Genomic DNA, 12562 nt, shown 5'->3' with positions numbered 1-12562 from the left:
TGTTGCACCATAAAGCCAGCCAGCCCTCTCACTGACAACTGGATGAAGGCTATGCCTCAGTGATTTGGTTGGGAAACACTGCAACATCCTCCATACTGCACACATCGTTCACTGTGTTACTTTCACATTCTCATGACCTGAAGAAAGACTTGCATAGACACCAGTTTCAGTTGGATGAGGAAGTGGATCTGTCAGTAGCCATCTGAGTTCTATGAAACAGGACTTGATCGTCTCATCAACACAGTGGGATAAATGTCAGGATGTATGTGGTTGTTACTTCTGAATGGAACTATTCAATGGTCCCATAGAGGTGGGTGTTCATCACTGCCCCTCATAACTAACAAACAAACATTGAATGGGAGTGTTAGTATTCAGTTTCACATGGATGTACTAAGCCAATGACATACAGTATAAAATCCACTGTTTTTGTGTGTAGTATTAAATAGATCAGCCACATCCTGCACATTACTGATGACAGACTTCCTTCATAAAACCTGTATGGTGACCCCAGTATTGGTGGGGGAGCTCGACATGCTACTCTAAAGGTTTACAAGGAGCAGCTTAAAAAGACCTTAAAAAGCTCAGATAACTTCTAATATTTGGGATGCTGTGATAGAAAAACAAAAGCTGTGCCACTCAACCATATAAGCTGTAAATTTCTCTGTTTGTACAAGACAGGTGATTGAAGCTCAGCAAAGAAGGAAACTATGGCAAACACAACCTTGATCTACATCTGCTTCATGGACCAATAAATCTGTCGAATGAAGGTGACATTTTCCACTATGTTGTTGTTGTTGTGGTCTTCAGTCCTGAGACTGGTTTGATGCAGCTCTCCATGCTACCCTATCCTGTGCAAGCGCTTCTTCATCTCCCAGTACTTACTGCAACCTACATCCTTTTGAATCTGCTTAGTGTATTCATCTCTTGGTCTCCCTCTACGATTTTTACCCTCCACGCTGCCTCCAATGTCAATTCATGATCCCTTGATGCCTCAGAACATGTCCTACTAACCGGTCCCTTCTTTTTGTCAACTTGTGCCACAAACTCCTCTTCTCCCCAATTCTATTCAATACTTCATCATTAGTTATGTGATCTACCCATCTAATCTTCAGCATTCTTCTGTAGCACCACATTTCAAAAGCTTCTATTCTCTTCTTGTCCAAACTATTTATCATCCATGTTTCACTTCCATACATGGCTACACTCCATACAAATACTTTCAGAAACGACTTCCTGACACTTAAATCTATACTCTATGTTAACAAATTCCTCTTCTTCAGAAACGCTTTCCTTGCCATTGCCAGTCTACATTTTATATCTTCTCTACTTTGACCATCATCAGTTATTTTGCTCCCCAAATAACAAAACTCATTTACTACTTTAAGTGTCTCATTTCCTAATTTTCCACTAAGGCAGCATACTGATTAAGATCTCTTCTTAGTTACACAAGTTTCAGCTTAAAGGGTCAGTTTTGAATATGTATGCTACGATGTCATACACATGAAAATGTAATGGATTCAGCCAATATGTTATTGTTTTTGATGGTGTGGAAATCAATATGAATCTGCTGTCATATTTGTGCAGTTCTAAAGCATCAACTACAAACTGACCAGCACAGCACTGCAAAACAGCATCAAGAAGGTGCTGACCTGCATGCCAATGGAAAGAGCAGGCAGCACCACCTCCAAGAAGACAGAGTTCAGCACCCCCTCTGAATGGTGACTTAATGAGCCACCCATAGCTGGTCAGGCCTCAGTTCGGTCACAGACTTCAAGAGCATCAGTACTGAGTAACAGGAAGATGATACTTAGCCTGCATACTACAGTAGTAATAGTGTGTAAAAGTAATTACAGATAGGAGGCACAGGAAGTAAATTATGCCACCTCATAATGAGAAGTTATGTTTCCCTCCTTTTTAGAAATAAAGTGTTCTATTAGTCTGCATATGTTATGTACAGATCATTTTGGATTCCTGCCACCAGCAATTGCAACTTCTTTCCTTCCTTGTTTGTGTCAGTGCTGACTCCCATAGTAGCTGACATAACAGTATTAGTATGCATGACACTTGGGTGAACATTCAAAACTGGCTTTTTAAGCTCAAACTACCCTTAGTTTACTTTTTATCTCTGGTTGTATTGCTAAAAAGAAATCTTAATAAATATATAGACTAAATGGAGAAAAGGTCCCTTTCACTCAGTCATGTGCCTCACCTACAGTTAGGTATATATGGACACACAATTCATCCACAGATTGATCTCCTACACTAGCCCTATAATACACTGCAGGTGAATGATGAGGGTTCACCAATGTAGACAATGGTAACAACACACATTAAAAAAGACTTCAATTCATGCTCTGCATGTTAACCACTTCAAGTGTGTAACGTGATGAACCAAAATTTGATGTTTCAATCAAGTTACAAGTGACAAAAATGTCTATACATAATGTATTAACAAAGTTTACCATAAAGATGACACATTTAGTTGTTGACGGGCACAACTAAAAGGCACTTACCACATTAGTTTTTGGTCGCAGCCTTCATCATAAAAAGAAACATACGCACATATTCATTCACACACAAGAGCACACCTCATGCACACATGACCACCGTCTCCGGCAGCTTGGACTAGCATTAATGTGTAACTGTCTTTTAGTTGGGCCTGTCTGCAACTTAACATCTCATCTCTACAGTAAGTAGCAATATATCTTTCCTGACTCCAACCTGGAGTTTACACTGTTTCACATTTAATGTGTGTGTGTGTGTGTGTGTGTGTGTGTGTGTGTGTGTGAGTAATCCCTTCCATCCCGTGACCACTACCACCACCAGCCCCTTCGATGACATCTCCCACCAGCCCCTTCGATGACATCTCTCACAACACAGACAGCATTTGATTATCTTGCTTGTGTTGTGCAAAATTTATTCTTCCAGCAGCATGTCCTTAAGTAAATATATATCAAATACTAATAATCATTGCTCTTATTATTTTCATTGTTTACAGTACCTAGCTGTCTCTTGTCACACAATTTTTCTACTTCCTTTCTATGTATGAAACTGGATTTCAAACCATCAACTGCAGTGGTCAGCCAGGAAGGAAACTGTATACTATAAGGATGAACTAATGTATTCATATAAGTCCAACAAAAATAATGCGCATGATAAAATCATATTGAAGCTATTAATCATAGGCACAGTATGAGCTCACCTGCTCATTGAGTTCAAGTAGTAACCGCAACTCTGCTGGGTCTTCTTCATCTGATATACCCTCATCTTTCTCTATTGGAGGCTCTGGTGTCAATCGAGCAGGACCTGGACTGTTTCGATGACCTTAAATCAAATGATATTTTCTCTCTGTACACAATACCAACATAATGACAATAGTGATAGTGATGAACTGCATTTACATTCATATTTACTTATCGTTCATCAATAATGCACATGATATAGGTTTCATCACATAACAACACATAACACATAACAACTATGTACATTTAGGCACCTATGTAAGTGAAAAGTATACACAACCTATTCCAAATATAACACAATTAACAACATTGAAAACTGGCTAAAGAAATCAAGAGTGGTAAAAAAATGTAACACAATATACATTAGTACCTGTACCAATGCATAGCTCCTATTTAACTAAAGTAAATTATTAATACTCTGTTACATTAATTTTGCATATTTGTGTTAGGTGCTACCTTTCTTAGATTTCTTGAAGCGAGAAGTCATGAATGTTACAACAAAAATGGAACTAACAGACTAAATTTAAAATTTCACTAATCTCAACAAAATCTGTTCAATAGGGATATGGTAGTGCATTAATGTCACAAATCCAGCTCATAAATGTAATTTCTAATATTACTGTTGAGCACATGCTGTATTTTGAAAAAAAAAGTTGGTTTTACTTTAAAAACAAGTTGTTTGTATGCTGTTTTCAGTTATAAAATTAATGTATCTTTACACTCCTTTTTTAGAAAGAATTGTGGAGTCTCAATCAACAAATAATCACGTACAGATTTGCCAATCGTATCTGGCTTTCAAAATACTCTAACAAATGATTTATCTGGGCTGCATCAGGAACATATGTTAATAAAACTGAAGACATCTGCAAACAAACTATTTAAAGAAATGAAAATTCTAACAACTTATACTTACACAGTTATCAGATGGACTGATTCTTCAGTGCTGTCTGATTGACAGGCAGGGAGGCGGTGAAGCTGCTGTGGTGGGGTAGCAGGTGTGTTGGAGGATGCACTTGTATGTCTGTCTGGACATCCTGGATGAGTTTTGTGTGCTGGATGGTGCTGGACATAATCTCATCATATTAACACCAACACCCATGCTGCACTAAGTTGGTATCCTTCATCCCTATTGACCAGATTTTTGTAACTCCTTATTTCTATGGAGTTCTTTATAATTGTGCTCCGATAGCCAATTCTTTGGCATAGCATCTTGGTGATATGAAAGTCAAGGATGTGGTCTTCCTTGAAACTACGCTCTGCTATTGCTGACTTCTCTGTATGTCCCAGTCATACATGCCTAATGTGCTCCTTGCAGTGTTACACACTACAGTGCTGCATTTGCCCAATGTATTGTTGGTCACATTCACAGGTGATGCTGTATGTCTCAGACATGCTCAGTTTTAGTGGGTCTTCTGCAAAGGTATCCTTTCGTCTTAGAAAGTTGTCAGAGGACAGTTTATATGTCAGATTTTTCAAGCAGCCTTACAATTTGAATAAGGGAGGTCACAAGTATGGAAGGAAAGCGAGTCTCTTGTCTTCTTCTCCCTCTCCCCAGTTACCTGCATCTTTTCTCTTCTCAAATAATGCCCTACTAATCTGCAGTTCACTGTACCCAGTTCTGCAGAACACTTCATTCAGGTGCTGTAATTTGGCTGGGTGGCTTCCATTTGACGTGCACCCCATCTACCAGGGTGGTGCCACTGTGTGCCACTGCACTGAATGGTAGCAGCTTGTAGCATTGTGGAACAGGTCTGTGTGGTTTCCTTCCTATATACTGCACAGTCCAGTGTACCATCTGCCTTCTTCTTTATTGGTATGTACAAGAAAGGGAAACAACTGTAGATTGGGCAAACACAGAGATGTATTTCGAAATGCTATGAGGAGCACATTAGGCATGTATTAGAGGAGGACAGAGAGAAATCAGTGGTAGCGGAGCATAATGTCAAGGGAAACCACATCTTTGAGTTTCAGAACATCAAAGTGCTAGACCAAGCAACCCGCTATTGGGACAGCATTATAAAGGAATCCACATAAATAAGGATTCATGAGAACACTGTCAATAGGGATGAAGGATACCAACTTAGTGTGGTGTGGAATCCCACATTATCAGCAATATGACAAGAGTGCATCCAGCACTGTCCAGCACATGAGACACATCAGGAACGTCCAGTTAGAGATGAGAGTGCAGCCTCTGGCACACTCGACAGCCCACCACTGCAGCCTAACATTCCTCCCCACCTGTCAGCTGGACAGAATGAAGCCACCGGCAGGCAGCTGGAAGGGGGCACACTGCTAGTACAAATATTGCAGTACCTACAATATCTCAACCACAGGCTTTGTTGACTTTGTAACAGTCTTGGCTGGAGATTTCAGGAATTGCAATATCAGTGGAGAATTGTGGGACTCCCCTTGATAGGTCAGGGATGCACTACACAAAGGAAGCAGCTACTAGGGCAGCAGAGGACTTGTGGAGCGCATATGGGTTTTTTTGGAGTTAGGTGGTGGTTTGAAGTATTCTGATGAACATATGGGAGTCGATATGCAGATAGTGAAAGTACACCACATTCAAAGTAAAGACACTAAACTGTCTAGATTTTATCACTAAATTGTTGTAGTATTCATAACAAAGTTCCCAAATTTACTACTCTTCAGGATATTTGTCATGCTTAAATTATTCTTGGGACCAAGAGCTGGCTGAAACCCTTAGTAAAAAGCTCTGAAATATTTAGCGAGTCACGGAATAAATATCATACAGACAGATTAGATGCCCTATGAGGGACAATATTCATAGCAGTCGACAAATGTATTGCCTCTACTGGGGTTGAATTTTAGTGTGATGATGAAATTATGTGGACGCGTATAACAGGTCTACGTGAAGTCAGGTTAATTGCTGGATGTTTTTACTAGCCACCTGATTCTTCTGTGGCAGATTTAGAGTCATTCAAAGAAACTCTATGCTCAGTAGTGCAGAAATAACCAGATAATGCAACATTAGGCGGAGGTTACTTTGACCTGCAGACTATAGACTGGGAAGTCTATGGATTCATTGCAGTAAGTATGGACATCCAGTCTCGTGAAGTACTGTTGGACACATTTTTGGAAAACTGTCTCACTAAAAGCAGACAAATATCTCCCCATGAACCATGGACCTTGCCATAGATGGGGAGGCTTGCGTGCCTCAGCGATACAGATAGCCATACCGTAGGACCAACCAAAACGGTGCAGTATCTGTTGAGAGGCCATACAAATGTATGATTCCTGAAGAGGGGCAGCAGCCTTTTCAGTAATTGCATGGGCAACAGTCTGGATGTTTGGCTGACCTGGCCTTGTAACATTAACCACAACGGCCTTGCTGTGCTGGTACTGTGAACAGCTGAAAGCAAGGGGAAACTACAGCTGTAACTTTTCCCCAGGGCATGCAGCTTTACTGTATGGCTACATGATGGTGGTGTCCTCTTGGGTAAAATATTCTGGAGGTAAATTAGTCCCCCATTCAGATCTCTGGGTGGGGACTACTCAGGAGGACGTCATTATCAGAAGAGAGAAAACTGGCATTCTGCATATCAAAGCATGGAATGTCAGATCCCTTAATAAGGCAGGTAGGTTACAAACTTTAAAAAAGAAAATGGATAGGTTAAAGTTAGATATAATGGGAATAGGTTCAGTGGCAGGAGGAACAAGACTTCTGGTCAGGTGAATGTTGTTGTTGTGGTCTTCAGTCCAGAGACTGGTTTGATGCAGCTCTCCATGCTACTCTATCCTGTGCAAGCTTCTTCATCTCCCAGTACCTACTGCACCCTGCATCCTTCTGAATCTTCTTAGTGTATTCATCTCTTGGTCTCCCTCTACGATTTTTACAATCCACGCTGCCCTCCAATACTAAATTGGTGATCCCTCGATGTCACGGAACATGTCCTACCAACCGATCCCTTCTTCTAGTCAAGTTGTGCCACAAGCTACTCTTCTCCCAAATTCTATTCAATACCTCTTCATTAGTTATGTGATCTACCCATCTAATCTTCAGCATTCTTCTGTAGCACCACATTTCGAAAGCTTCTGTTCTCTTCTTGTCTATACTATTTATCGTCCACGTTTCACTTCCATACATGGCTACACTCCATACAAATACTTTCAGAAATGACTTCCTGACATTTAAATCTATACTCAATGTTAACAAATTTTTCTTCTTCAGAAATGCTTTCCTTGCCATTGCTAGTCCACATTTTATATCCTCTCCACTTCGACCATCATCAGTCATTTTGCTCCCCAAATAGCAAAACTCATCTACTACTTTAAGTGTATCATTTCCTAATCTAATTCCCTCAGCATCACCCAACTTAATTCGACTACATTCCATTATCCTCGTTTTGCTTTTGTTGATGTTCATCTTATACCCTCCTTTCAAGACACTGTCCATTCTGTTCAACTGCTCTTCCAAGTCCTTTGCTGTCTCTGACAGAATTACAATGTCATCGGCGAACCTCAAAGTTTTTATTTCTTCTCCATGGATTTTAATACCTATTCCGAACTTTTCTTTCGTTTCCTTTATTACTTGCTCAATATACAGATTGAATAACATCGGGGATAGGCTACAACCCTGTCTCAATCCCTTCCCAACCACTGCTTCCCTTTCATACCACTCGACTCTTACAACTACCATCCGCTTTCTGTACAAATTGTAAATAGCCTTTCGCTCCCTGTATTTTACCCCTGCCACCTTCAGAATTTGAAAGGGAGTATTCCACTCAACATTGTCAAAAGCTTTCTCTAAGTCTACAAATGCTAGAAACATAGGTTTGGCTTTCCTTAATCTTTTTTCTAAGATAAGTTGTAGGGACAGTATTGCCTCACGTGTTCCAACATTTCTACGGAATCCAAACTGATCTTCCGCGAGGTCAGCTTCTATTAGTTTTTCCATTCATCTGTAAAGAATTCACGTTAGTATTTTGCAGCTGTGACTTATTAAACTGATAGTTTGGTAATTTTCACATCTGTCAACACCTGCTTTCTTTGGGATTCGAATTATTATATTCTTCTTGAAGTCTGAGGGTATTTTGCCTGTCTCATACATCTTGCTCACCAGTTGGTACAGTTTTGTCAGGACTGGCTCTCCCAAGGCTGTCAGTAGTTCTAATGGAATGTTCTCTACTCCGGGGGCCTTTTTTCGACTCAGGTCTTTCGGTGCTCTGTCAAACTCTTCACGCAGTATCATATCTCCCATTTCATCTTCATTTACATCCTCTTCAATTTCCATAATATTGTCCTTAAGTACATCGCCCTTGTATAGACCCTCTATATACTCCTTCCACCTTTCTGCTTTCCTTTCTTTGCTTAGAACTGGGTTTCCATCAAAGCTCTTGATATTCATGCAAGTTGTACTCCTTTCTCCAAAGGTCTCTTTAATTTTCCTGTAGGCAGTATCTATCTTACCCCCAGTGAGATAAGCCTCTACATCCTTAAATTTGTCCTCTAGCCATCCCTGCTTAACCATTTTGCACTTCCTATCGATATCATTTTTGAGACGTTTGTATTCCTTTTTGCCTGCTTCATTTACTGCATTTTTGTATTTTCTCCTTTCATCAATTAAATTCAATATTTCTTCTGTTACCCAAGGGTTTCTACTAGCCCTCGTCTTTTTACCTATTTGATCCTCTGCTGCCTTCACTATTTCATCCCTCAAAGCTACCCATTCTTCTTCTACTGTATTTCTTTCCCCCATTCCTGTCAATTGTTCCCTTATGCTCTCCCTGAAACTCTGTACAACCTCTGGTTTAGTAAGTTTATACAGGTCGCATCTCCTTAAATTTCCACCTTTTTGCAGTTTCTTCAGTTTTAATCTACAGTTCATAACCAATAGATTGTGGTCAGAGTCCACATCTGCCCCTGTGTTTCCTTCTCTCCCTTTTCCTTCTCTGGAATTCCTGTCACCCATGACTATTAAATTTTCGTCTCCCTTCACTACCTGAATAATTTCTTTTATCTCATCCTACATTTCATCAATTTCTTCGTCACCTGCAGAGCTACTTGGCATATAAACTTGTACTACTGTAGTAGGCGTGGGCTTCGTGTCCATCTTGGCCACAATAATACGTTCACTATGCCGTTTGTAGTAGCTTACCCGCACTCCTATTCTTTTATTCATTATTAAACCTACTCCTGCATTACCCCTATTTGATTCTGTATTTATAAGTCAGGTGAATACAGGGTTATAAATACAAAATCAAATAGGGGTAATGCAGGAGTAGGTTTAATAATGAATAAAAAAATAGGAGTGTGGGTAAACTACTATGAACAGCATAGTGAACGCATTATTGTAGCCAAGATAGACACGAAGCCCATGCCTACCACAGTAGTACAACTTTATATGCCAACAAGCTCCGCAGATGATGAGGAGATTGATATGTATGATGATATAAAAGAAATTATTCAGATAGTGAAGGGAGACAAAAATTTAATAGTCATAGGTGACTGGAATTCGATAGTAGGAAAAGGAAGAGAAGGAAAAGTAGTGGGTGAATATGGAATGGGGGTATGCAATGAAAGAGGAAGCCACCTGGTAGAATTTTGCACAGTGTATAACTTAATCAAAGCTAACACTCGGTTCAAGAATGGTGAAAGAAGGCTGTATACATGGAAGAGGCCTGGAGACACTGGAAGGTTTCAGATGGATTATATAATGGTAAGACAGAAATTTAGGAACCAGGTTTTAAATTGTAAGACATCTCCAGAGGCATATGAGGACTCTGACCACAATCTATTGATTATGAACTGTAGATTAAAACCGAAGAAACTGCAAAAAGGTGGGAATTTAAGGAGATGGGACCTGGATAAACTGAAAAAACCAAAGGTTGTAGAGAGTTTCAGGGAGAGCACTAGAGAACGATTGACAAGAATGGGGGAAGGAAATATAGTAGAAGAAAAATGAGTAGCTTTGAGAGGTGAAATAATGAAGGCAGCAGAGGATCAAGTAGGTAAAAAGATGAGACCTAGTAGAAACCCTTGGGCAATGGAAGAGATTTGAATTTAATTGATGAAAGGAGAAAATATAAAAATGCAGTAAATGAAGCAGGTAAAAAGGGATAAAAATGTCTCAGAAATGAGATCGACAGGAAGTGCAAAAGGGCTAACCAGGGGTGGCTAGAGGACAAGTGTAAGGATGTAGAGGCATATATCACTAGGGGTAAAATGGACACTGCCTACAGGAAAATTAAAGAGACCTTTGGAGAAAAGAGAACCACTTGTATGAATATGAAGAGCTCAGATGGAAACCCAGTTCTAATCAAAGAAGGGATAGTAGAAAGGTGGAAGGAGTATATAAAGGCCCCGGGAGTAGACAACATTCCATTAGAACTACTGATAGCCTTGGGAGAGCCAGCCCTGACAAAATTCTACCATCTGGTGAGCAAGATGTATGAGACAGGCGAAATACCCTCAGACTTCAAGAAGAATATAATAATTTCAATCCCAAAGAAAGCTATCATAGTAATAAGTCATGGCTGCAAAATACTGACATGAATTCTTTACAGACGAATGGAAAAACTGTTAGAAGCCAACCTCAGGGAAGATCAGTTTGGATTCCATAGAAATGGTGGAACACATGAAGCAATACTGACCATACGACTTATCTTAGAAGATAGATTAAGGAAAGGCAAAACTTTTCTTAGAGAAAGCTTTTGACAATGTTGTCTGAAATACTCTCGTTCAAATTCTAAAAGTGGCAGGGGTAAAATACAGGGAGCGAAAGGCTATTTACAATTTGTACAGAAACCAGATGGCAGTTATGAGAGTCAAGGGGCATGAAAGGGAAGCAGTGGTTGGGAAGGGAATGAGACATGGTTGTACCCTATCCCCGATGTTATTCAATCTGTATATTGAGCAAGTAGCTTAAAGCAGTAGATGAGTTAAGCTATTTGGGGAGCAAAGTAACTGATGGTTGTCGAAGTAGAGAGGATATAAAATGTAGACTGGCAATGGCAAGGAATTATGTGCAATGTTTAAATGGATTGTAAATCATGCCCTGGATAAGTATGTGCCAAGTGGGTGGATTAATGAAAGGAAAGATCCACCATGATTTAATAACAAAATTTGAAAAATTCTGAGAAATCAAAGACTGTTACACTCTTGATTCAAATGAAAATGCACAAATGGAAACAGGCAAAAGTTAGTAGAGCTTCCTGCGCCTGTAAAACGATCACTACATAAAGCATACAATAGCTAACATCAACATGCCAAACCAAAATATTTTGCTGAGAACCCATGAAAATTCTGGTCCTATGTAAAATAACTAAGCAGGTCAAAGGCTTCCATCCAATCACTTATTCACCAGTCCAGTGTGGCAACAGAAGATAGCAAAAGGAAACCAGGAGTTTTAAATTTCACATTTAAGCAACAGGTCACGTAGGAGGATTATAGAAACATACCACCTTTTTGCCATCGCACAGACTCCCATATGGAGGACATAGTAATAGGCATCACTGGCATAAAGAAGCAACTGAAAGAGTTGAAAACAAATAAGTCACCAGGTCCAGATGGAAACTGGCATGGGCCCTTATTTAGCTTGCATTTATCATGACTCTCTTGTCCAGTGCAAAGTCCACAGTGACTGGAAGAAAGTGCAGGTGACTCCCTTACACAAGAAGGTTAAAGATTGAACCTGAAAAATTACAGACCAATATCCTTAACATTGGTTTGCTGCAGAATTCTTGAATATATTCTCAGTTCAAATATAATAAATTTCCTTGGGACAGAAAGGTTCTGTCAATGAATCAGCTAGGTTTTAGAAAGCATCATTCATGCAGAAATCAGCTTGCCCTCCCCTTACATGATATATAGTAATCTACATATGAGGGCAATATGCAGATTCCATATTTGCAGATTTCTGAAAAGTATTTCACACAGTGCTCCACTGCAAACTGTTAAATATGGAATAGGTCCCAATATGTGAGAGGCTTAAAGACTTACATAATAAAACCTGGTACACTGTCCTCAACAGCAAGTGTTCATCAGAAGCAAGGGTATCGCCAGGAGTACCCCATGGAAGTGTGATACGACTCCCACCTTTCCAAAACACATATATCCTGAGACGCCGAGCTCGCATTCTGTTCTGCCGCACAGGCAGACGTATTAATTCAGTATATGTCTGAAGTAAGGGTTAACGTGTAGTGTGGATACATACCTACCTAGAACTATTTCCATATATTTTTCATATATATTTATATTATATATATTTTCTATATATATATAAATGATCTGGCAGACAGAGTGGGCAGCAATCTGTGTTTGTTTGCTGACGGTGCTGTAGTGTACAGGGGGGTGTTGTT

The 12562-nt window shown here is 39.8% G+C and overlaps 1 protein-coding gene across 3 annotated transcripts in view; it reads right to left on the bottom strand.

Annotated features, from left to right (window-relative positions):
* Positions 1–12562, bottom strand: part of LOC126161334 (trichohyalin) — a 447594-nt gene that overhangs the window by 152984 nt on the left and 282048 nt on the right. For all 3 annotated transcript variants that reach the window (XM_049917093.1, XM_049917095.1, XM_049917094.1), the window contains exon 14: positions 3203–3324. In XM_049917093.1, the coding sequence (XP_049773050.1) occupies positions 3203–3324 (122 nt within the window). The remainder of the gene's footprint in view (positions 1–3202; positions 3325–12562) is intronic.

The sequence above is a fragment of the Schistocerca cancellata genome, chromosome 2 (genome assembly GCF_023864275.1).
Source record: "Schistocerca cancellata isolate TAMUIC-IGC-003103 chromosome 2, iqSchCanc2.1, whole genome shotgun sequence".
Lineage (NCBI taxonomy): Eukaryota > Metazoa > Arthropoda > Insecta > Orthoptera > Acrididae > Schistocerca > Schistocerca cancellata.
The sequence above is the reverse complement of the archived record's forward strand: the minus strand, read 5'-3'. Positions and strand labels throughout refer to the sequence as shown.